This window comes from Lepisosteus platostomus, chromosome 20 (genome assembly GCF_059453375.1).
Source record: "Lepisosteus platostomus isolate fLepPlt1 chromosome 20, fLepPlt1.hap1, whole genome shotgun sequence".
Taxonomy (NCBI): domain Eukaryota; kingdom Metazoa; phylum Chordata; class Actinopteri; order Semionotiformes; family Lepisosteidae; genus Lepisosteus; species Lepisosteus platostomus.
In genome coordinates, this window is record NC_142630.1 from 8631233 (window position 1) to 8658549 (window position 27317).

A 27317-nucleotide genomic window follows, 5' to 3' on the forward strand; every position below is an offset into this window, starting at 1 on the left:
GTCCACTGACATGTTTGAGGGCTGGCTCATCTCTGGTGCAGGATAATGAACCTGGTGTGCGGTTTGATTTGTGCCTCAGAGACATGCCCCTTGAGATGCATGGGCCGGAGAAGGTTTCTGCTCCGTGATCTGTGCTCTCGCTGACACCATTTGTGATTTTAGGACGTCTATGCGAGAGAATATGGCTCAGGCATGCATATGAGCACGCCCACGTGGGAATAAACAGACAGACACACGAGCGTGCAGGACGGTGATTGAAGATCTGTGCCTTGCACATTGACAAAGGCGGAGTGAGGTTTCTCATGTGAGCAGACAGCATGGAAGGGAGACCGGGGGGTGGCTGGGTGGGACAGGAGGGTTGGAAGGAAGTCGTTGGACTGGGGGGAGTCGCTTATGTCCGGAGGGAAAGGGAAGACTGTTCTGCCCGCAGTCACAGCTGGTTCCTGACAGAGGAAGCCGAGACAGGGGCTGTGTCGTGGTCTCTCTGCGCTATCACCGCTGCACAGAACTGTTTACCTTCCCCTTGGGCTCCGCAGCCTGTCCCCACCCCTTTTACACAGGGACAAACCCACACACACGCACTCTTCCACACACACACAGGCACTGTGCGGCTCAGCACATGGGAGCACGCTGGTGTGTGCAAAGGTTCAGTGCACAGTTCCCAGCAGGAATGTAATGGCACAGGCAGAGAATCTTCGCCGTGCCACTTGAGCACCTTCCTGGAACTTTCCCAGAGCGCGCCTGGCTGTTTGATGGATTTCGCAAGAGGACTGGGGTGGGGGGGCGGCGGAGGCTGCTTCTAATTAAGAGTGTCAGCACCGTTCTGTAGGTCTCGCGGCCGTTCAACTGGAGATGCTACAGCAGAAAAGAACCAGTAAGGAAGGGTTAACTAAAAGGCAGATTTGAAAAAAGAAGCAAGCGAAGGAGAGAAAGAAGAGCACAAGATCTGAGAGAAAAATCTTCAATTTTTTGATGGGACACGCATTTTAACTCTGAGGATCTGAGCCGCCTTTTCTAGTCTAATTGGCATGCAAGTTGGCATCACTTTACTTTGGTCCTAAGATCCGCAGTGACCTCTGAGAAAGTCTGCGAGGGCAGAGTAATTCTAAGACTCAAAAAGAAACTGTGGAGCAGTTCAAGAGTGGTTTGATAGACTGGAATGAGATAATTCCTCCAACACAGTTTCACACATGTAAAAAAAGATACATCTTCCGACTTGCATGTGACCTGGAGCCTGAGCTATAAAGAGCAACTGTTTCGTCGTCTTAGGACAAAGTTGGGGACCTTTTCAAAAACTGAGGCCTGGCATGCAGAAACTAGCAACCGAGGCCCTCCCCAGAAAGCACAGGAGGACAGAAATCGGGAGGCTCTCTCCCTGTGCAAAGGCTGTGATTCCCAGAATTCCCACAGTTTACTTGACAAGTCACAGGACCATGTTGGAAAAGCGTTGCCTGCAGGCTCTCTCTTCCAGTTCTTCAACGGCTCAGTGCTGGAGGAAAAACCCCACAGGTAAGTGGACTTTCCTCAGATCCCAAATTTTAATTCTGAACTGCCATTTCTAATGTATATATGTTATTCACATTCCTCATTCATGCTTAATTGAAAAATAAAAAGAAACCCTGATAAGTTTATTTCTGAAAAGCAGTTCAGTGAGTATATAGAATGTAGTTTTATCACCTTCAGGAATAGTTTTCATGGTATGATTAAAAACATTTGGCTTATGACCTACTAAGATATTGTACCACGTCACCTGGTACATTTCTTTAAAATATAAAGTCACATATACTGTATATTCCTACACTGAAGAAGACAGTTGTCTCTTTCTGGTTATTTTTAGTTTCCCATCCTGTGAAGTCTGTAAAACAATCTCAGAGCACTTAACGGCCTCCTCCCATTTTCAGCCATGAGAAAAAGAGACAAATTACCAGCTGTGGTGGATGGGGTTCAGTTCTTAACAACAGGCATTCTGGGGCTTTGTAATCTCTTCACTCTCTGTCACCACTGTCTAATGGTGATCCCTGTGATGAGTGCTAGCAGGGGAACAGAGGAGAAACTTCCAGGGAGGGGTGAGGCAAGGGGGTGGAGAGGCTAATAACCAGGGAGAGAGAAAGTTTTTCGATTGCCACGCTTCTGTGCTGAAGTAACAATAGTCAGAGAGACACACTGTTAGCAGACTGCAACTATCACTGTCTCAGGGCTCTGTCAGGAGGCTGGCTGGGTGGAGGTTAGAGATACAAAATCCTTGCTCATAGATTTAACCCATATACTGCCTGGAATGGACTACTGTGGGGAAAGTCTAAACTCCAGGTGTGTTTCAATCCATGAATTGTGTTTCTGGCACTTTCGTCTCTTAAGCGAAACTGGCTAGGTTTCTCTTTGAAGAATGAATTGATGTGTCTTAAATATTCGCCTTACAAATTTGGACACTTAAGAACATTCTGGAAAAAATGCTGGATTTTAATTTTAAATTGTCACGCTAGCTTAAGGTGATTTACATTTCCCTTTTACCCGCCACCTTTATCCTGTAGACTGCACTGTTGCCAATTAGATTCAAAATTTTGTGTCGGACATGGACATAATATTGAAAACATAACAACTCAGAGTTCAGTGGTTTAACTTGAGTCTACCCCATGCTGTAGTTCATTACATTCCTTAGATCATCTGTCAAGTTATTTGTCCCATAATGTCAAAATAAAGAAGTCGACTGGTTTTGTAACTCAAGAATTAGTGGGGTATGGCTTGGAGTATTACAGTCAGAAAGATACAATGAGAGCAGGTTAACATCACCCAGTGAAAAAGCAAAGAAAGCTGTTCTTTATAGACACTAAATATCCAAAGAATCATATATAGTATCTTATTAATCCATTAATACTCAATACATACTGAAGTGCAAGAGATACCTGCATCACTTTTTGTCAGCAATGAGCTTGGGAACATTTCAGGGTGAAGTATTGCATAAATAGGCCCAGAAATAAACTTCTCCTGTAATTCTACAATAAAGAATTTGAGCACATGTTTACTCACTTAATTATTTAGAGTACCTTTGCACAGCAAGTGCCTTTTTTTTTTTAAAAAAAAGAACAAAATGCAAGCCATTTTTTTTCCAATCACTTTGTGCTCTGTGGAAGTCTGCCTGGCGCTGAGGACCTGTCTTCGGTCTTTGTCGCTATCTTTTTTTCTACTGTGCGCGAGAAGCGGCAGAGACTTCCTGTGCTGGAGCAGATGTTGGAGTTTTAGGCACAGCTGCGTGGGGCGATAACTGGAGTGGCAGGGAGATGGCGGTGTGCTGGGCTCACTCCCCAGCCCTTATCGCCCTGCACACACAGCGCGCGCGCGCACACAGACAGCGAGGAAGAGCTGCCACCCGCCACTGTTACAAGACCCCCTTCACACAGCAAGATAGTTCAAGAGGCTCCTTCAAAAATAAGAAAATAAAACAGAGGTTCTATTTTCAGGGGCTTCATGCCCCACTCTTATGAAACGAGGCCCAGTTCACTCTCATTCAATCCGACATTAAACAATTTGGGGGGCTGAGTGTTGCAGGTGTGAATTCAGTCTTCCATCCATGTGCAGCAATTTGCCTTTTATTCAATTAATCGCTTAATCTTGTTTTGTCCCTGGAGCGATTTAAAAATATTTAGGTTTCCGCATCTGTTAGGTTTTCTGTTTTTAGATGCACCCATGGATACGAGGTAAATTGAAGGTATTTGTAATATTTTGGACAATTCTGTGTATGTACTACCTTCTCCTGGGAAAACTTTGCCTTCAGCAAACATGCCCCTTGGCTCTACTATAGCAAAGAAACAGTGGGACACTTTTTGACAATACTAAAAAAAACAAGTACCTGAGTCACATATTGCCTGAATGTCAGATTTGTGACTTGAATGCTGGATTTGTGATGTGGATAATTTGCAACTGTTTTATGAATTTGTGAAAGTGAACTACTTCATTTTTTCCTTAATACTGCACACTTAGCTTGCCTGCCAACAGGGACTTTGAGTCATTGTTTTCCTCATACAATAAGGCATAAATGTAGCATGATAAACCACAGTCTGGCTGTCCTTAGTCAATTGGTAACTATTTCACAGCATGTGCTTCACACACCATTAGGAAATGTTATTTTTTGTCTTTAGGCTGGTGTCCAGTGTAACAGAACTAAACTTTTCAAGGAAAACTCTGATTGCTGAACCACGCAAACAACTGAACCGTAGGAAGGGTGGGTCATCCAGGCTTTTGCTGATAGCTGACAACTGTTTGGTCACTACATTGGGCATTTGTTAAACTCTTCATTGTGTTACATCACTATCAGTTCCGGTAAAGAGGAGGCCCGAGCAATGTGTTTGTGTGAGATCTAGCTCTCCTTCTCCCTCTGCACCGGTCTTGTGGTTTCTCTTAAGAACAGATGTTCACTACTCTATACATCCCCACTTGGTGCTATCTTCAGCTGCAGTTCTGCTAACCAATCACACAAACTTGCAACTTTTTAATAAATTCCACACACACACACACATATACTTAAAGTCCCTTTCGCCTCAAAACTCACTCTCAGCATTCACATATCTCTCCCTGGGATGTATTTGGGTCCTGCCATTTACTGAAATTAGTTGTCAGTTATCTCCAGAACTACTTTCTACTGTACACCAAAACGCCTTTTGGCCTCAGGAGAGAGAGGTGGGGGTGTATTGTTCATTTCATTTTTGTTTGTTAGAAAGTTGTTGTGTAACTCCGGAAGTCTTGAAATATCACAACACAACACATGAAAAAAAAAACCCCCACCAACTTCAAGACTGAACTTTCAACAATGACAATTCAGTCTATAACTCAAGCTTATCAAAACATTGTGTATGGCCTTCTGCGTATAGGCAAAAGGGGGTTTGGATGTAATTAGTAAAAAAACCAACAGACATGGTCCCGAGGTGGTACCATTGCCTCGAAAATATTGTTAATCAAAATCTCTTTGCTAACCTCTGGCGTGGACCTGAATCTTGCTGACAATAAAAACAGGTGCTGCTTAATTCCACCCTGTACTTGTCAGTGCTGCTATATATTACCTTCCCATCTGTACCTACTTCTTAGTCTAAATTGTAACATTTAATTGAGACTCTGAACAAGAAACCGAGGACAGAAGCACAATAGGGACACAGTTAACCAAGAGAGCCCTTATCTCGTTTGAACACACAAGCTTAACTGGTGCAATACGAAAGGATTTGCAATGTGTGAGCTGGTGAAATGCTATGACAACATCTAAATGACCTCTTACATTGTAAACTGTCTTAGCCTGTGATGCAAGTCTCATTTAAGTAACAAGGCTCCGCACACTGCTCGCCAATCATGTCTGCAATACCTGGTGATTCCTTGTGTTGGGTCTGATTGTTTAAACGCCAGACAATCCTCCAAAAGTTCTTTGTTCTTTGGCTGCCTATCACGAGCAACTCAGTTAGGAGCATCTCAGTCTGACTGGAAGTCACTGAATGAGAAGAATGGAGCTCCACACAAAGAAAGTCCAGGCAGATCCTTGTGGATGCAGCAGGGTGTTTATCCGTTTATCAGTAAGTGCGCGGATTGTATTTTTACACTGTAAATCCTGCAACAAAAAGACAAATTAAGAGGAGAATGGGATGCCGTCACTTTAAAAATTGACAAGCCGTCCACTGCTAATCTCATGTGCTGGGACAGGGAGCAGGGAGCTGTCAATCAGCTCTTCATCGGAGTGACAGGGATTCGTTCCCGCCACCTCCCTCCTCCCCTTGCTGTCATTCACAGCGCTCCTGCCCTTATCTCCTGCTAAAGGCCATGTGAGGATGCCAGGCCTCTGCATACAGGTGCAGATGCCTTAATTCCTCCTTACAGTCAAGGAGAATAGCCAGGCATATTGGGGCTTCTGTGGTCAATACAGTATAAGGATGGTTTAAAATGAGGGGAGCCCTTTAGCCCATTTTGCATGGTTCTCATTTGGTTGTTAATAGCAGATGGATCTGAGTATGGCCTACAGCTCTTTCTCAGAAGAAGCCATCACCTTGAACAACATAGCTGGGTAGCTGGTCACAGACTCCCAAAACCCCTAGTGTAAAAAGTGCTTCCAGTTCTCAATTTTAAATGCACCTCCCCGTAGTTTTCATTCACGTACTGCTGTTTGTGTTTCACTGCCAATGCTGAAGACGCCCACGGTGTTGACTTTGTCAGTGCCTCTGAGGAATCTGAATACTGATCACAGAGGATTTTTCAGCAGAAACTCATTTACCATGTATACGCTAAAGAGAAACTGTCTGCTACGTTTACAGTGAAGGGTGTTTGAGATCTGTGAAAAAATTCCCAATTCTTTGAAACGGGCTGAGTTCACATGAGTGTCACACCACTAACATTAACAGTATTCCATCAATACATTACTTTGTATACACTTGATTTAAGTATATATACACACAGTACATGCATATAGTCTATAGTTTTATGTGTAATGTAGCAATGTGATTGAATTGTACCCATAATTCATTGCAACTGCTGCTCATCCCTGCCATCCAAACCTGGAAGGGTGTTCAATCTAACACATGTACTGTACAGGTCTTTGTCACTGAGCAAAGCTGGCTGTGCTTTGCTGATGAGCCTGAATAAAGCTGTCCATGGCTGCCAGGTTTGATTTTAAATGTGCAAAAAAAGCAGAATGAGAGGTACTAAAGGAGTTCTTTGCCCTATAGAGTTGTGAGTGGCTGAAGATCTAATTAATATTCATATCTATTTCTATACATTTGTGAAAGGTATATATGTATAAAAATAAATCCTGGAGCCTGAACAACACCACGTTTAAAAAAAAATCAGAGGAACGTGCTTTCGGTGTTCAGAAAAAAGCCAGTACTGTACAGGCTGTACGGTGCATTCCCAGCATGCCTCTGCTTCGCTGTGAGATGATGTGGTGTGACTCGCAGCAGGGACCTCCAGGAGCAGGACAGGGTAATAAGTCCCCTCAGGCATCACCCATAAACGCTCCATCAAGCCAAGAGCAGCACCACAATCCATCTCTGTAACAATCGAGTCACCGTGTGCTGAATGGCCCCTTCTCATAAGGCCCTGATTGGTGGGAGAACAGAGGTCAAAGGGGCTTTATTAAACCACCATCCTCTGACTCCAATTACTGCCCCCTCCCAAAACCATGTATTCAGCCCACTATGAGCTGACATTCCAGGCAGGTTCATTCTACACCTACTGTAGCTCTGCATTGCTCTGCACAGCAGTGTCAGGCACACTATGTTCAACAGCTATTCAGAGCCACTTGTGCAGCTGCCTGCCCTGAAAGGACCACCGTTCAGTGTTATCTGCTCCACACAGCTCTGAGCTTTAATAAGCATAGATTTCCCAATAAATCCTCAACTCCAAAGAGGAGTAGTAATGTGTCATAATTCTCAACAGTTAATGCAATTTAAATACGTTAGTTACAGCGTTCTGTAACTAACGTGTCTTCTCAGTTAGAGTTTTTAAAAGTAAAAACATATGAACACAATAAAGTTTGCATTTTCAAAAGCCCACATCAAATCGAGAAAGCTTAAGTGCAGATAATTTAAAATGAGGACGTCCCTCTTCACCCAAACAAAGAGAAACCCCCCAGAAATTCCTCAAGAATTTCTGCACACAGGGCAAAGAATTTATACCTTCAGCAATGACGCCTGCATAGCACAGATGTAAATTCCTAATACTGAAATGAAGCCCCTCATTACTGTCGGAAAGAGAGGTACTGGTTTGCACAAGCAGTTGCTGTTCATATGGGTCTATAGATCTCTTACATATGTACCTTTTGGCAAGATGTGTGATCCTGTGTTCACAGAAAAGCAGGCCTGGCAATCAAATGATTTTACATCAGCATCTATGGCAACACAATAGAATACCAGTTTCAAAACTGTTGTTTCTTTCTTGCATCACAGCTTTGATGCAATCACTGGACACAATAAAAGACCAATCATCATGTTGCCCAAAACATTTCTCCTTTTGCCTCCTATTGTTATCATTATTATCCCATAAATGATTTTTGACATTCTGTGAAATAACACAGAATGATGGCTGAAAAGATTGTGGGATGCTGTATTCTGGAAAACATCTGTGCTCATAAAAAATAAACAAGAGTTGTTTTATAAGCATAGTGAGTTTTATTTGCTGGGTCTTCCTGCCATCTCTGCTATCAGTAGCAGATGTGGGATTCTCAGTATTAAACATCACCTGCTAACATATTACATGCTCATGTGTACAATATTAGTCACATCGAGATTATGATATTACTCAATGACCTGAAACTATTAAGAAATAAATGAAAATGAATACATTGATCAAAGCAACCAATCCCAGATCAAGTTAAGAGATGGTTTGAACAGAGTTGTCTCCAGGATGCCATAAGAAGTTATATTTCAATTATTCATTCAGGATAAAAGGACAATGTAAAATCTACATCTAACTTAATCTTACTTCACAAATCCCTGGCCTGGCCTTACTAAAGTCAGAGGTACTCCTTATTTATCACTGTCTTATGTCTGTTGGCATGAACATTTTGAGAGCCTTTGGTTTTCACTATGCTGGTAAAAAATAATGAAATAATGCTCTCGGGAAAATAAAAACTGCCATTTTCTTTCAGCTAAAGACAAGTGGAATGCACTTTGAGATGGAAAATGACTCTTTAATTGTATATTGATATATTGCAAAACACAAATGACAACAAATTCAGAGCTCGCCTAACAAATTATAGGGAACAATTCAAACAGTCTTTTTTATGGACTTTTAAGTGATTCCCATAATGAATAAAGATAAAACCTAAAAATCTGTAACCTACAGTACATACAGTAATGATTAGTGTAACTTGAACAGTGAAGCTTCCGTATCTGTGAGGTCAAGAAGATCTGATTATTTGAAGCAGTGGATACTGGTACAGGTTTAATTTAATATTTCACACATATATTATACGCAAATGATGTGCTGTCTTTCGAATGTTCATTTCTGAAGCAGTATGCAAAATCTTCGACTCACTATGGACCACAAACGACTACTGCGGTAAAGGTTCAGTCCACACCACCTTGCGAACTACAGACAAGATATGTTGTTAAACTGATTCCTTTTGACTCGGACCTGCAGGCAGCTTTCCCTCTGACAGGGCATTCATGAATTTTCAGTTTTCTGCCTTGGCAGCGGTACAAACTGTATAGCAGACACCTGGTGATCACATGGTTAATGTGCGTACCGAATTGGCACGATTCCGCCGGCGCTCCGATTGAAAATCGGTGTCTGTTGATGCGAGGAAACAGCGGCCCCCACGGGCAGAAAATGATAAAACCAGTGTTCGTAAACTAGCAGTACAACACTAAGGTGTCTTCCAGTCCACCAGATCCTTTTCCTTTGAGGAAGAAAGCACATATAGACATACAATAAACAACCATCGTCTTTCAGAGATATATTATGCTGCCACCATAATCAGAAGAATAAAAAAAACAGTGGTAGGTATATACCCTTTCATTACCATTTAAACTGTGAAACGTGCGGTCTAAGGATTCTTACACTTACGAAATTTGCTGTACCGAAAAGGACTTTTAATTTAATTCAGTTTAATTCCGTCGTTTTTTTCTCCCTAAATGTATTATTCAGCAATTGTGAATACTTTTTGCAATTCCAAAAATTCAATGTCCTCGAAGAAGTAATTAAGTCTTTCAATGGTATAGTTAGACTGTGCCAGTTCATGACAGCCGCTGAAGACAAAAGATGCACGCCTGTAACAACGTGTCGAGCTATTTTCCAGGCAGTAATTCAAAGCAAATGTGTGAACACATTGAAAATACATATTTAACCGGGGAGGAATGTGGTCGAGATACTGACCACTACAAAAGCAGAACAAAGAAACGGGACACTTGTATAAAAAGGGGGGTTTATTTTGTATCATCTGATTAGCAGCATCTGAAAGAGTTCCTTGTGTGGATGTATGCGTGTGGAAATGTCCGTGTGTGTGCATGAGAGATGGACCAGATGTAAACTCAGCACTCGAGAGACGCGCAGGGCAGGGTTTGCGCTGCGAGGGGACGAAAGCTTGAAGAGGTGGAGTTTGGTTGTGGTGAGCCAGTAGCTACTGCAACAGCAGAACCGAGGAGCAAGGGAGGCTGTCAACTCGTGGGTCTGAGAGGGCTGTCAAAGAGAGGAGGGAGGGGAGGTTAGGAGCGCTGGAGTACGCATCTCCGCTCCAGATGGTGATTTAAACGCAGGCAGAAGGCTTCGGGAGGAAGAGAGGAGAGAGAGAGAGCAGGAGACTGTATATAAGACAGTAGCACAACACCGCCGAGTACTTAAAACCAAAATACAACGATATTAAAAAGAAACAGGAGAAAGCATAAATGCTGTAACCCAAGTATTTATTTAATGAACTTGTTTATAGCATCTACAGACGACTAGTGTTAGAGTGAATGGAGCCATTCTATTGCCTGAGCAGTTAATGGATTGGTCGGCAGTAGCAGTCTGCGAGGGTTCTTTAGAAGAACCGACGGAAGAAATTAATTAATCTGTACAGAATTGGTTGTTTCCAGAAAACCAGCTGTATGAACGTTGATTCATCCGAGTCGGGGGTTGCTGTTTAAATACCCGAGACTAGTCTCTGAGTATTAAAAGCTGAACTGGGACCGGCGAAGGATCTTCACGCCAAAAATATTCGCATCTTTATTTCGGAAGAAGTACAGTGCACAACAATATGGGATTTTAAACCTATTGGAGCCTGCAGATAAATACAGCCAACTCAAACGCTGACATTTTAAACGGACTTTCCAATATGAGTCCACGATAATTGTGTCATTGTATCTTGGTGGCTGAAGACCCTCCAGCACTTGGCGATTTCTTTTTCGGGATCCGTTCAATGCTGGGATCGAATCAACGAAAGATGAGGCATAAAGGAAAACAAAAAATCTAGGAAAAAAAACGAACGGAGAAACCTGAATACATATAACAAATAAAAGAAATGCATTTAATATTTTGAACGAAGTCCTCAAGCTGTTTTTTAAGATTGAAAAAAGAAGGTAAACCAAAGACAGACGCATCTAAGGGAACCAGTCTCAGAGTTCTAGCTTTGCAAGACGAAATATCATCATTCGGACAGAAAGAAACTGGGAAGTTAATTACCTCATACTTAATTTAACTGAAATGTCAACACCGCTTTAAATCCAAAGGAGTCGAATGCTTTTAAAATTGTATTATCGTGTATAGTTTCAACCTGTCGAAGGATTTTTGTTCTGAAGAGCGATTTTTAATTATTTTCACTTGACCAAGAGGAGTAGAAGCATTGCTTTCGAGAGTGGCCAAGAATTGGTGGTTTTACTTTTTATTTCTTCCAAATATTAAGGATTGGTGAATTATGACTATTTCTTAAATTTAATGTGGATTATCGTTGCTGCAATTACCTCAGCCTGACCTCGACCTTCACAAAGTAAGTGTGATATTTGGACGTGTACTGTTCTAGTTATTCGTTGAAATAAAATCATGACTGGTAGTGAATCATGCAGAGATAGTTTATTGTTTTTTAAAAATATTTGGCATTACCTTTTACTTCCCAAACAACAATAATCAATAACCTGGATCACAGATCAAAGCAGTTTATACTTGGCCCTTACAAAAGCCCTCCATGCCGTGTATTTTGAAATGAATATTCATTCTATTTTTCGAAAGTACCTTTATAAAACAATACATCTAAGGAGCTACAGTATATGAATTACCTTTTATTTTAATAATGATTCGGAAATCTAGTAGAACTGGACATTTAGTATCATAATATATCATAAGAAGCCCCGCTGCAAGTGAAACCTGTTATTAAACCGTTCTTGAATGCATTTTCAAATTTCCTTTCATTTCAGAATGTTACATAAAGCTACCATTGGCGTTATGACACTGTTGCGTGTGTGGTGGCTTTTTTTGTCTCGTCAAAGAGAACAGAATTCCACATTATTTTGGAAACCTTGCATTATTAGGGCCAAACAAACAAAAAAATCATTATACGATAAAAGAAAATATTCTTAAAACAATACTTTCCTTACTATTCAGTCTCAGAGTTGGTATACGGTTATTATAATTCTTGTGGAGTGTTGGAGGTTATGAACTATTGTGTACGCGTACAGTATTTCATCATTTTCTTTTAATGGGGACATATTTGTAAGAAATTGTCAAATGTTTTTAAATGTGTTAGGTTTAAATTAGTTTCGCATTGTACGACATCTTCGGACGTTCCCCGAGAATAACACTCGCTTTGCAACACAAGAGCGTTAATTAAATCGATGCCGCTGTGCTCTGAAACGACGAGGGAGCTGCTGTTACCCTCACCTGTCCGCTGGCCAGTTCTCTGCGGACGCTCGCATGTCTTCAATGTTGTTCGCTTTGAGCGTTTGTGATATTTTCTATCCGCAACTCACTGAAACATGAAAATGGAGCCTGACAAGTAATTTCAGGGGCATGAAAGACGAGTATGTTGGTAAAACTGTTGCTATTGTCATTACTGTAGTTTTTTTTTTTTAATTGCTGCCATTGTCTTCTTCCAGTACGCTACTGGAAAGGGCTAAACTATGAGGTTTTCTCTTACGCGAAACAAAGATATTTGGTTGGTTGTGATTTCATTGTGTATTAACGGAGAATTCCCTAAGATTCGTATATTATACTTTTCATTAGAGATTAATGAAGGTTTTAATAATCAGAAATAACCCCTACATCAATCTTAGGCGACCACAATTGTCATCCATTTCGTGTGCCAGAAGAAAATTTAATAACGACAGTTAATTTGATAAAAGAGTAGTAAAGAGATTGGGGTTTATTTAAGTGATTTTCGAACCACCATAACTTTCCATATTACACAATGCATGATATCTGACTTAACTGTGCAAAACAGTGCTGTATTGAAAAATGTAAAGGGAAGATACATTCTCACACATATCAAAGGGCACCTAAAACCATATGTGAAACTTGGATTTCCTCAGCAATGTATGTAATAGATACAAATCTATTGCTAGATGTGTTTTTAATGGTACCCGTTTACAGAGGTGGTTTAAAAGGTGCTTTTCTGAAACCCTGCTGATAAATCCTGGCACCAATCCCTTTCAAGCTGATCATGGATACTTGCTTTCTGCAGTGGATTCAGTGTAGAGGTTTGCATTTTGGAGATCAGAGAGCAAGGGAAGTTCAAGGGATGGGAGCTCAAGGCAGTGATCACTAGACGGGATTTCCAGTTCTGTAGCTCTTACGTCTGCAGTACCTCACCCGACTAAAGCATTTCTTTGGACATCTTTGCACACCAGCTTGAGATGTGAGCTTGTACCATCACATAAGGGGGGCAGTTCTGAATGTTCATAAGTGCTGAAGATAACAAAGGTTGGGATCCACTTAAAGATGGTCCAGCCACATTAAAGCCGAATGAAAAAGAAAAAGAAAATCAGAACTTGGCTAGTCTGAAACCCGAAATGTAAAATTAAAGCATTTCTAGTAGATCGGACTGAAGAAATGTGGTGAAGTAGACACCTGTGATATAATTCAACAAACACCAAATCCAAAAAAGTACTGACAGACATTATTTACAGTTCTGTCTTGTTCACATCATCTTCTTAAAGAACTGGACCAAAGGCTCAAATCATAAAAACATCAAGAACAGCTTTATAGTATTGGCCAATAAAACCTGACTGAGTTTTTCAATTACAAGGTTAGATACTGTTCCGCAGGTAAAACCAAAGAAAAAAGAAAACAGCACAGTTTCCTTCTCTCTCGCGAGTCTAATGATTCAACTCTGCAGTCGGTTAATTATGCCAGAAATTCAATTCACAAAACTGAGCACTTCAGAGTTACAGCCAGAACACTCAATATGGAGCCTCTCAGAACCAGCCAGGATAATGAATGAGTACACAACTGCATTGGGTATATTAAAGCCAAGGGATTCAATGGTTTGAATTCTGTATTGAGATCATGCTGCCAAATTTTCATAGTGCTTTTAATACACAAACTAGATTTGAGGAAAAGAAACTACAGCTCATCCAAAAATACCCACAATTTAAATGGAGCTGAACTGATTTTTTTGCTTTGAATTTCTCCAATAAACAATTCTAATTTCTTTCACTGCAGGGCTTTGATATACTATTTAATTGAGCCTGGTAAGGTTCAGTTAAATAATCAAGTAGTAAAGGACCTGGTAATAATGAAGAGAATAGATGGGAGGTCTAAAGATTATACTACTGTACAATAACTCACCAATGTACCACACTGCCAACAAGCACTTGCATGGCTTTTAAAGGAATACTTCCCACTTCATCATTAGGTACTTCTCTTTGAAGGAAACTATTTATCTTAAAGTACTTTATGACATTTTGCTCCATCTTTGGAACAAGGCTTGCATGGATCTATCTTGCTTAAGAACACAGACAGAAGGTATTATATGAGCCTAAGAAACAAACTCTCTGCCAAATTCAGAAGCCAGCAGGAAGCTAATAATAAGTAATAGAGTCCAATTCATCCAAAGACAGCTACTTATTTCAGAGAGCAAGGAAAGGTCCGTTAATCAGATTGTTTGATAGGCACAACTGGATTGTGGGAAAGACCACAATGATCAATAGGAAACTGAGTGGCTTGGATTAATTCCTTTTAACCTAGATTTGATCTTGTTCACTTTACTTAACATCCACATTATAGATGACGTAATAGATTATTTTAACATAAGATGGTTGGTATTGTTTAGATATATTCCTTGGTCGAATTCTGAATCATAGAGGCATCAACCTCAAAAAATACTTATAATACATCTCCTGCTACCGCTGTTTGCACTTCCACCAGTGCATCTGCTCATTTAAAGAACTCTAATAAATGGCGTTGAGAGCCCTGGTTGGGCTGAGCAGTGTATCCTGCAGCAGAAGGCCGTGGCGTGTAGTGTTGGAGATGTAATTATTGTAATTCGAGCGCTGGCGGGCAGATGAAGTTTGCTGTCACCTAATTAATGCACGGAGCAGATGGTGGTGGGTGGGGGGACGGAGAGCCAGCAGCAGGGTGAACTGGCAGCCAGCAGGCTTGTTAGCCCGCGAATCAGAATACAGACCAAATGGACAACACAGGGACACACAGCGCCAGCACACGGAGAAACAGCTCTGTATCCCGCATCACATTTATTAGTTGTAGTCGTCGCAATACTTAACATTTGTTTTTTTTAAAGCCAGAAGAGTGTCGCCCGGGCAGAACTTCCTTTTTCTACTGACGCAGCTGCTCTCGTCTTTGCTTTTACACAATGAGGGAAATCATTTTTGGTGCTATTGCTACTGCTGCTGTTCCTGCTGCTTCGAATAATAACTCCTCATGGCTAAGGAAGTCAGTTATGACGTAGAATCCATTATTTCTGATCTGCATTTTTGTCGGCAATGGCAGTTGTACTGTCACGATGTCCAATTTTGTGTTCGTGGTTGATATTCATCAGCCCATCCAGAGACTCTTCCCTTCAGCATTATGCCCGTGGGCAAGTAGTTCACGAATAATGAGAGTAGAGATTAAATGAGGCCTCCTGAGCAGCTCGACTGGTGAAGGTGCTCTCATGAGCACAAGTTCAGCTCTATGACCATGGGCTAGAACCCAGGTCATGTGACTAGCCTGCTCTGACCTGGACAGGCATGATTGGCACGATTGGCACAGCGACCCCTGTGACCAGCTGGGCACTTACAGGCCTGTGGTGCTGTGGGTGGGGGATGTGCCTCTCCTCCAGCACTGCCCAGCTTTGCACCACTGGTACATGATTAAAGATGATAATTTGAAAGTAGGCAGGCTGGGGTACTCAATCTGCACTCCCCCAGTCTTCCCTGTGTGCGGCAACGGGGTTTGTAGCTTCAAACAATGATGCGAAAAAAATGGGTGTGTTTGTTGTGATTTAGCGATTCTGTTGTTTTTTTTTAAGAACAGAGTTTTAATATCAAGGAGGTCGGAATCCAATTATCTGTTGTCTGTTAATGATGCTGTCCCCTTGTGAAGTTCTTTAAAACCGATGCGCAAATCACTTTTGAAACAAAGGCGGAAGTGAGAGCAGCAGACGGCTTGCAAAGGCAAGAGCAAACAGGGGCAGAGGCAGCTGGAAATATTCTACCACTGAGCACAGAATACTGGGAGTATTAAACCAGTGAGCACTGTATCTGTAATGAAGCTCTAATGGACGTTTACTGTATCTGCAAAAGCAGACAAAAGTGTTTCGCTGTACTGGAATCCAAAGCTGGAAGCAGATGGGAGATTACCAGGTGAACCTAATTCCTAATACACTAATGCCATTGTACAATTACATGAATGAATGCAACTAAACTCCTTTTGGAGGACAAGTTCATTTTTAGTGCATGTCTAGGGAAGCAGGGGCCTTTTTTAAATGTTAAGTAATACAGGACTCAGAATACTGAGGCGGTTAGTCTGTTTGCATCTGATAAAATCACTCAAGTTAAGTTCGCGGTGTGAGGAAATTAATTTCAGGCTGTGAAAATGATTTTTGGAATTGCAAGGTGAGAGATAAAGGGCTTTTTTCTTACAGGAGCTGCTAAGATTGATGTTGGAGTGAAACTTTAATCGCAGAAGAAAGGCTGAGTAGTGGGGAACCCAAGGAGCAGGGAGAGTAAGAATGAAAGAACTACATCGAGGGAGACTCAGTGCAAACTGTTCTGAGAAACAGCCAGAAAGATATACAGTGCCTAGATTAATCAATTAATAATTCACCAATGTGCAAATGGACAGATCACAATATCAGTCTACTGTTTAACATTTTGAGTTTGGTCCTGTCCTGTGCCCAACGTTTCTTGCAGTTATCCAAGATATGTCTCCCAGGGCCTTTAAAAAAACCTGAGAATCTCTTAAGGTTTATTTACCTTGTATTTGTTTTTAATTGTGTTTGCCTGAACAGTTCCAGCTCCTCTGCCTCTTGAAGCCTTTAATTATTTTCATGCATGCAGAACACCAGCGATTGGCTTTCCGAGGGTTAGGTCAGACCAGAACAGGCACACGGGTACATGTGGACTGACACATATTAGATACACACATGGCCCCCTGTCCGAGAAGCACCAGACAGACAGGACAATGAACTGGACATGGTAAATCAAGCCTGCTGCGACACTGTTTTTTATTCAGCAGTAACCTAAAACCCTTGTTCTCCTGCAGATGAGCAGTTGATTGCTATGGTTTCGCCCTGTTTGTTCCTCTAAACACTGGGAAGGCTCCCTCGTTTCAGAAACCCACGAGCCTCAGTTTCTTCCACATGTGTTTGACATTACTGTGACATGGGCAGCTCCCCAGGGAGAAGGAGAATGTCAGCTAGCAGAGTGAGCCAGCCAGCTCCCAAACATCTGGACGAATGAGAAACACATTGAAACTGCAGTGTGGGAGCTGGGAGTTAACTCAGTGCAAAGCCACAAAATATATATAATAAAACCACGTTCTGGAATCACGAGTCTCTGCTGAGGACCGTCTGTGTGTGTCTGGCTGTGTATTACTCCATTTCACCTCTGCAAAAGATTTATACCCTCATGGCAGGACTACAGTCTGGTGCGTGTCTATGGCACGGCTAGGATTTGTAGTATGACAGCATTTTCTATTGGCATAGAAAAGGAGGATTTAAATTACTGATCCCCTGGTACACACATTAAATATGTAACCTTTCGTTCTTGTGCAGCGAAACACTCCAAATAAAAGTGCATAAAGTTTTTCTAAGTGGAAATCAATTTAAAACAGAGGCAACAAATGCTTTCCTTGTAAAATGTCCTTTTTTCTTTTGCTATACTATTCAAGCTCCAAATTTGTGTGTAAGAATATACTGAGCGTGGAAAAAAAAACTGGCACTTGACATACTATAAATAACTTAGGGTGACTTACAGTAGATGCCCTGTTAATTAATCCTATTGATGGCAAATATTAAAGTCACAGCCTAGAGCATTTGTGACCACTGCTGGAACTAGTACAAGCTGTACGTCTATGATGATCTTCCTCACCTTGAAGATGTGGTCTTGTGGAATTTGGTTCCATTTCTCACACAGAGCCTGGACAACACCTGCCTGTTCATTGGTCCCTGAGGATTCAAGGCCATGTCATCCCGGCTTCATCATTTCTGGGGGGCTTACGTCTGGTGAGCTGGGAATCCACAGCGTAAACGTCACATTCTCATCTCGCAAGAAGACCATTGTTTCACGAGCTACAGAAGTGTCTTGTCCTGCTTGAACGTTGTCAGGAAGGGCAGCAAGTGAGGTCCCAGGGCTTGATCAGTGTCACGCTGTGTGGTCAGACTGCCATCAGTTGCTACACATGGAGTCATGCAGTGACATCACACTTGGACCTCCCCATTTCCTCAATAATTAGCAAATTGTTATGCATGCCCTTGCTACAAGTATAAGCAGAGTTCTTCCTTTTTGTGCATTTTTTTCTTAACTTTCACAGGCTTGACATTCTACAGGTTAAAGCCTCATAGCCTGTGCTAAATCTCCTACTTCGAAACTTTCCAGGGTCAGTCATTAATGCTAAATTAAACAAAAGGAAACATTTGCTCAGTATCCAAACTACACATTATTTTTTTCTAAAAACATACAGTACGTGCACAAAAGAGAAGGTTCCTTTTAAAACTCGGTATATCACTTCCATAGTGTCTAAAGAAATGTGACCCTATTCACAGGCAAGGCTATTTCCATCACTCAATGTGATTTGAAGTTACAGAGACATATGATGGTCTCCTTGTGATTGTGTTGTTTTTTTTTTAATTCTCCAATGCCTGCAAAACAGGCATCCTTATAACAACACTATGAGGCTGTGAATCATATCTGGCTGCTACAGGCCTTAGAAAGCAAAGCAAAAATCTAAAAGAAATACTTGTTTCTCATAGCATATGGTGTTTTCTCTGACTCTGTACCACAGAGTGGTCACGATACTGCTAAAACAAAAACATTACACATTCAGTACCTTTAAAGCATACATGGCCAGCAACCCTTATTTTCTGAAATGCCTAATAAGTGTTTCTGCATTTTTTTAAAAAAAAGGCAAAAATGTCCTTATATAGTGCACAGAACCGAATTCAATCTTAAAATTTGCACACTGAATGCATCTGAAATGATCCCTGTAGGTGACAGGTTTCATCAAAAGCAAGCCAAGCTCATATCGCAGTGTTTCATATTGATATAAGGAGTTTCCATTTCTGTAATTTACCCTTGATGTAAAAAGGTTCTTAGCTTTGTCTTTTTGACTCATGGTATCAAAGACAGGAATAGCAACTTTGTTTGATGGAGCCAAAACTATTAAGGTTTGCAAGCATTCAGGATGATTTTAAAGGCATCTAAAAAGCTTTGGGCAGAGTGAGGGATTCCAGATCAGAATTAGAAGACAGTGATGCTGCATATACGTTGAATTAATAGCTGTTATCTCCCAGGAACAGAAGTGCTGCTGAGGCTATTACACTGTATAAATGGGTTACACAGAGGCAGCATAGTTCTGGAGGTGGTTATATAGACTGTAATCTAAGGCCTGTGTCTCCTTCAATCTGTGAAGAGAAAGCTACAGTAATTATTCCTAAAATGCAACTTGATAAGAGGGACAGATCCTTTCCATAGAAAATTCTAAAATGTTATATGCAGTAAATGAAAAACAGCAGATTTTTTTTTCCCCCAGTTCGAAAAGTCGTCAGCTTTGTCTTGAGGATGACATATGGTAAAATAAAATGTAATCAGGATATTTTGTAATGCTTTGGAAGTTCTGTGTTTCGGTCTGTAAAGTTGAGTGTGCGTGGTGTTGAGTTATTCATTATGTATATGATGTTCAGCAGTGAAAAAAACAAACCACAATGAAACCCTCACATGACATCTTTACAATGTATTATTTGCAGCTTCATAAATAGTGTAACTGTACTAATATGAAAATACATAGGCCCCAGCAGACAGGAATATGGAGAGAGAGATGTGGTATTTTACCCGCTGTATTCTTAAACAAAGACAGCAATTTCATGTCTTTCTGAGAGGCAGAGAAGAAAGCAAGCACTTGTTTTAGAGGGACAGTATTCTGCGTTGAACGTTACTTCCTTGACCTTGCAAACGTCTAGCTGTCTGATTCATCACAAGCACTCCGGAACAGGGAATGGATATAATCTTTAAGAAAAAAACACAGGGCAATTTCATGCATGGGCCAAATATCAAGAAGAGAAAAGGCTAAAGGTGAAAAGGGGCAAGGCAAGTGAGATGTCTAGTAGAGTCATGCAGGAGGAGCAACGAAGAGAGATATAAATGGACAGAAAACAAAAAGGACTTTGCCAGGAGGCGAGGAGGGTGGTGGGGGTGATTAGGTCAGCACATCAGGAGGAACGGGACTGAAAGCAACAGCGACAGATTAATTTAGCTAGAGAGAGCTGCTGCACGAGGAGCAGATATGTCTCTGACTGAGCAGGACGGTTGTTATTATTAGACAACAGTTTGTCAGCGATGTGGAACTGTGCTTGCTGTCACCTACCAAACTGCAAGTAGGAAGTATCCCATCCCATAAATAGGTAAAAAACTGTGGTAGCATTACTCCCACAGTTTAACTACAATAAAATTGTTAAAGTCGAGGTCTTAAATGAAAGTATGCATACTATTTCATCACATTATTATTCGGGAGGGTTTTTTTTCTCGTAGTGCTGGCTTCTGGCTAAACAGAGGCTAGCAGAAAATACCTGAGGTATAACTCATCACCCAGGGCCACTCTTTCAACGCAATCTAGAGCTGAATGCCGCACCACCTAATGGGAACAAGTTCAAAAGCTGCAAGAGTCATCACCATGATAGTAGGTTCTGTCTGCAAAAACCAGATAAATCATTTTGCAAAGCTGACCAAATCACAGTACCTGCTTTGGAATGTGCGTAACACGGCCAACTCTTGGAGAAAAGTTATTATGTAGGATCTCAAGTCACAACGCAAGGTTTTAACAGGTTTAATTCAATAAATAAAGAGTAAAGCTCACAAATAAGAACATTCTATTTTTTTTTTAGCCCAGGCCTGGGCTCATGTTCAACTGAAGGAAAAGCAGAGCCACATCAGAACAGCAGATTTCTGCTGCATGCTATGTTGGTTGCGGCATTGAAGGGACCTATTGCTAAGGCTCATGTGCTCTTGAGTGGCTGGGGAGGAATCGTGACAGGCTGCAGTCAGTGAAACCGGCCCTTGTTTTTCCTGAGCCATAAATTAACGAGCAACCCGCACTTAAAACAAAACAAACAAGGAGAGCCTCAGCCTGCAGCTGGCCTGTGCTTGTAGCGCTGTGCTGTTGCAGTAGCTCAGGGAAAGCAGCTGGCAGGAGAAGAGCTGTCCACCGCTTGCACACCTGTCACACAGGAAGTCGGGCCCTGCTACTGTTTCCTGGTAACTCCTCCACCAAACACACCAGCAGCTCCTGGGGCGATAGGCGCAGAGAGGGACAGGAAAGAGGAACATCTGGGAGGTGGAGAAGGGAGGGCGGGTGTGTATGTTTCTTTCATGGCTGCAGAACAGATCATGTTTGTCAGCATGGGAAATGGTAGGTCAGTCAGTGTACACAGTATGATACATGTTCACATGCCTTATAGACTTCACTGTAATAATTTAAGAAGACTTAATGGTCAGTATCAAGTTACTCAGGAGCAAACTCCTTAATTTTCGGTTAGTCAATGGAAATTGACCTTTAACTGAAGAAATAAAAAGGTTCTTCTGGTTTGACAGCTCTGTGCCAGGGAATTTGTCATGTCCTCTGTGATTTTCTTCATCTTTTAGGTGATCCTAATGCCTAACACGTGGCGTGTATATGTGGTAGGGATTTGCTATTCTCCTCCTGAGTCAGAACCGCAGGATTCAGAGCTTTAGGAGCAGTGGGTGTTGAGGAGCTCAGCAGCAGACAGTGGGCAGAGTGGCAGGGATGGTCTCTCACAGCAGCCTGTACTGTGTTGTTATTGGCACGCTCTGCTCTTTGTTCATCAGAATTGTCAAGGCAGGTCCCCATGAGGGCACTGCTCCTTATTCCCAAGCCTCCCCTCCCGCTGCCTGTGTGCAATTAACAGAGTAATTAAAACCTTGATGAGCTAATTGGTGTTTGGTGGAGCTGCAGGTGTTTTGATAGGGGAGCTAGTTTGTGTAAGTGCAGGGTGTAAACACACTGTGATCAGGGTTAATCATATGGGTCTGTTTCTCTCCCACAATCCGAGTTTACATGGCATTACTCTGTAGAAATTAAAGGAGATGCAACTGTTAATACAATAATTCAAGTGCATTAAAATGACACAAACAATCATTACTTCACCTGCTCTTGTGAACGCAGAAATTCATCCTGTAAAAACAAAATGTGCAGACAATCTGTACCTTGCACTGGCACACCTTTGTCGTCAAATCAGAAAGGGGAGAAAAGCCACAAGGATTTTTGTGTACAAAAAATTACTTTTTTTCCCTGCTAAAATCTCATTTTATCATGCCCCAGTGCAATGCTCTCAGCAGGCAAGTGTAAGATTGCATTATCTGAAGAGTGGTGAAAGTGGTATTCTATACGGAAATACAGGGAAAGTCCCATCTTCCTCTCCCTTTCCCCTTCTGAGATGGCAGATGTGTTTCTGACAGCTTTGTGCCAGTAATGATGCCAGTCTCCAGCTGGCAGAAGTGACAGATTTTGATGTCAGGTGTGAGCCCAAGAATCAGAGCAGGAGATAGGAGTAGGTCCTCTCCCAGCTCTTGATTAGATAATAGCAGCAGAGCAGGAGCACCAACAATAGGACATAGGACAACCGAGGGATATTGTTTAAACCCCTAAATGACAAAACATATTGTCGTCAAAGTGTCAATTAACAATCAATCTGAGGTGGTGTCACACATTGAAGACGTTTTATTTTAGAAATACTGTGCATCTTAAAATAATACTTTAGACTGTGGAGAGATAATGCAAGCATATCCTGAAATCTTTTACCAGGATTCAGAACAGCAGGAACGACGATGCAGGACACAGCCTGTTGCTTTCGTTGCACAGTGCACCATCACCCCTGGACAGGTCTGAGGGCTGTATATTCTCCTGAACGCCTGCTTTTCCTCCCCTCCCTCCCGGCTCCACGCTGCTGCCTGTGCCAGTGCCCAGCGTTGTCCTAACACAGTCCAGATGGGCCAGACTGGGGAATTGTTCTTGGCACGGGAGGCTGCAGCAGAATGTCACAAATACTTTCCTTTATTTAGGAATGGCTTGGGGTTAGGGACTGGAGAGAGAGAGCGAGCAAGAGGGCTGGAGGAGAGGAGAGAATGAGAGAAAAATGTCTCCAAGAGCATCTGGATTTCATTAGCAGCCACTGGGAGAATTTGAAAAGGATTTTTTTCTTTTTAATAATAATATTCAAAAGGCAACCCTTTCACTGCCAATGCCCTTGAAATAATGCACCAAGAAAACGTGGGTTTCCACAGCTAAAATGACAATTAATAATGATCATTATAATAGTTTCAAGCTTATCTGTTCTAGGTGGGGGTGAAAATGTTATCTTTTCTTTAAAACTATTGACTTATTTTAAAAGAAATCAGTATAGCAATAAATAAGGGCAAACATTAAACTGGCTTTCTCAGGGTTATGAACAAAATGCCCAATTTCAACTGAGGAAATAATTTGTGTTTTGCATTTGACAAAGCATTTGCTCTTTTGCATAAGAGGACATTTTTTGTAGGCTCCCTGGCCTTTGTCAGATGGCTGTCTCTCCACCCTCAGACAGGACTGACTCGACTGTGGCTGGAGGAGGGAGACACGCCTGGGCCAGAAATTAGTCCAGTCCTTCTTTCTTCTGTAATTTTAATCAAATGGCAGGGAGACAGGAGACATGCCCAAATCCTTAAAATTAGGTCAGAGTCGGACGCAAGGATAGAAATTTGTCTGGCGACTCTGATCGAAGAAACATCTGGAACCCTAATAAGGTACCTCAACACAGCTGGCCTGCCTCCTGTGTCACCATTGTTAACCCTTGACAGGATCAGAAGCAATGCTCAACCATCTACACGCATATATCACATAAATCACGTCGCTCAATTTCAGTCCAGTAATGGCTGTGTTGACCCAACAGAAGAAGTAAAGTGATAAAATTACCCAAAGAATTTTCTACACATGGTCCAAATTCAGACCAAAGCAACATGCTATTTTTTGTAAAGATTTTTTAACTCATTTCTTTGGGGTAGTTATAAGAAATACTATAGTTTCTTGGGAAACTGAAGCATGTACAAAGCAACCACCCACAGTAAGTTCAATTAAAGATATTGTACTGGAGGTTCTTTGGTTTAGCATGAACTTGCTCTTTTGTCTCGCCAATGTTTAGGTTGTTTTTTTTTAAATCTTGACCAGTGTTTATTTTATGGAATATATGTTTTACTCAGGTCACGGGTGTTACTGAGAATCTTTAGTATCAACTTCCTTCACAATGTGGCTGCATGCCTAGACATCAGCCTCACCTCTTATATCAGAACAGGAGTTTCTTTTACAAGGGCTAAAGGCCTCCATTTATTCAGATCTCACCCCTGCTCTTTCATTACCTGTTTTAAAGTTTTGCTGTTTAAACAACCTACTCTCTTATAAAAGAATCATCCGTCATTTCTCTTAATGAAAGAATTAACTAAAATACAGATCCTACTGAAATATCCCAGGAAAAACACAGGAAGAAGCTAAGGAAAATAACACACAATTACTCTCTAAAATCCAATTGTAAATGGCTATTTGTCGTAGGTGAGAATTATACATTTTATCCATTGTCTAAAATTATTTTAAAAAGAGTATATCCCTCTTAAATGAAGTTAAACATAAATATGACTTTCTCAGCATTAGACACAAACAACCCAGGAAAAACACAGGAAGAAGCCAAAACAAATAACATAGAATCGCTATTTGAAAGTCAATGGGAAAACACTATTCACTTCTGAAATTTAACTATATTCACAATTTCAAAGAATCTGAAAGATTATTAAATCAAAGTATGTGATCTCCAGATTGTGTGTCATCAATGACATCAATGACTGCTTTGCTTATTCCATTGTCCACATTCCACCATGGGATCAAAGCTGTAATTCCCCATCTTCCCAGCAGACACCTCACGGAGAACGTTATGCTCAGTGGACATTCTGAAGGCAGGTCTATTAGTATTCATGTTCAGGTATGGAGGGGGTTCCACATTTGAGGGCTATCTGAAACAAAAGCTGCTGGTCCCAGGGCCGAGGCACAGAGCGCTAATCCTGGTGTTTTGATGCAGGGCCTGTGTTTGTGTGGACTCCTCGACAGGCTGATGGAAAGCAGATGTGGGCAGGCAGGCGGGTGGGCGTTGTGCCAGAGCAGCTGGGAGAAATTAAAAACAACAGCATTCCTGGAGACTGGGGGGAATTACAGCGCAAGAGAGAGAATTTGCAGCAGAAATGAGAGCCAGTCCTGAGAGAGAGGAAGAGATCATCTCTCCAGAGGCTCGTACGTGTCTGGGTTAGTTCACTGTGTCAGTACGTCCGTGTGACTGTGTGAATACAGGACACAGGCTTTGAGAATGAGCAAATGTTTACCAAACATGTGACAGCTCATTAAGGATGGCATTTACCTTGTTAGGACTTCGTGAAACGATACTTTTTCAAAATAGACCTGACCAATGAACAGCTATTGAAATGTTATTGCATGCTGTTGTGTGTACAAATGTACAAAGTGTCTCTTCACAAAAAAAAAAAGAAATACATTGCTTTTATAAAATCATAGTGCAAAGGATTTTGATTTTTTAAAGCCATTTTGAGACGTAATTGGCAGCCTGCCATTATAAATTTGTATGCTGCTTACTTTTATTAAGTATTAAGTATTCCGAGATGTGTACAAGAACATGGACTGAATTTAATGATAACAGAACAGCAGCTTTAAGATTTGAACAACAAGTGGGGTTTCCTTAAGGGCATTCCTTAAGAAGCACAGATCTATTTTTTCACACTGGGGTGAAAGAAAGGGTTATTTCTGACTGACAGTCGGTACCAAAGTCTAGAAAGTTTACTGTACGCTGGAAAATTGCAAGTTTAGATTTGGGAAAGGGGGCAGGGAGTGGGGAGCATGGACAAATGAAGTCACCATCGTGCAGAATCCATTTTCAGATTTCAGTTTCCTAATGAGATTACTAGGAACACATCCTTCAAGAGTGCAAGCAGCATATTGTGGTCAGATGTGGCTTGGTTAATTTGACAGCTATTAAAGACATGGGTGTTCGGCACACGGGATCAGCGAGTGAGATCCCAGGCTTGGGAAAGTGTCTCAGCTGTGCATAATACTTCTCAGCCCTTATCATGCTGTCCTTCAGTGCAATGGGAGCACAGATGGCCACAGATGGTGTCGGACAGCACATACTTTCTAATGTATTAAGGCGAAATCCAGCACTGTGTCCTGCCCTGTCCTTTAGCTGCTCAGATTAAGCAGCTGTCTGTAATCCCAGCCCAGGCACAGGCAGGAGCCACACAGAGTTCAGTCCCCGTCTTTCCACCAGGCCACTCCAAACCAGGAGGGAGACCCCCCAAAAAACGCAGATTTCAGAGTGGCTGCGAGACAGGGTGGAATATATCAAAAGAGAATAAAAGGCTGCATGTGAAGTGTTTTGCGCCAGAGCTCAGTGCTGGACAAATGCATAATGCTCACTGCTAGTAAATGTGCAGAAATGTAAAGCGTATTTTTTATGCGTTTTGTCCCCAAACTAAAAGAACGCTTTTGAAAACGTATGGCATCGTGAAACAATGTGGTATTGTATAAGGATTTCGTATTTAAAATTACTGACTTGGTTAGATGTTTGTACCTTTTATTTCTTTTAAAAAAAACTAATCTGAGAGCAAATTAAAAAGATGTTTCAAATTACGAGCATTCTTTCCTAAAGATAATGGTCTTAGTCTCATTGAACTAAATCAGATTCAGCAATGTTCAATTAAGCATGGTATTAGATGCATAGAAAAGTACAAGAAATTACAGAAAAAAGGCTAGAATGTAGAGCTATCCTCTTTTTAAACAAATGAGTTAATCAACTTTGGAAGAACATAGCTCTCCCTTTGCTGAATTTGCAATGAGCTTGCACACATTTCTCGTCTATTTCAATTAAATGTTTTAATTAAAATGAGAGTTCCCAAACTTGAATGCCATTTGACCCAGTGGCACATAAGATAACCCTGCATGTCCTCTACACAACCAGCAAACAGACATGACATGAGAAAGGAGAGTACTGGGCCACAGTTGGCCACAGAGTAGATATAGAACATAGCTTGCGAGTTCAAGAGTATTAGGATAAGCAGCTATTTTTGTAAGCATGGTATTAGGACTAACAACTTGTTATGCTTATTGGTAGAAGCATTTTGTTTTCAAGC

The 27317-nt window shown here is 41.4% G+C and overlaps 1 protein-coding gene across 5 annotated transcripts in view; it reads left to right on the top strand.

Moving 5' to 3' along the window:
- The first annotated feature begins 491 nt into the window (after nucleotides 1-491).
- cbfa2t3 (CBFA2/RUNX1 partner transcriptional co-repressor 3) overlaps nucleotides 492-27317 on the top strand; it is a 49290-nt gene continuing 22464 nt past the window's right edge. The window contains exon 1 of one of the 5 annotated variants that reach the window (XM_088614409.1): nucleotides 492-1509. In XM_088614409.1, coding sequence (XP_088470535.1) covers nucleotides 1308-1509 — 202 coding nt within the window. In that variant the 5' untranslated portion in view covers nucleotides 492-1307. Of the gene's footprint in view, nucleotides 1510-9950; nucleotides 11429-27317 lie in introns of those variants that run through there. The other 4 variants (XM_088614411.1, XM_088614408.1, XM_088614410.1 and 1 more) reach the window with 4 other exon arrangements.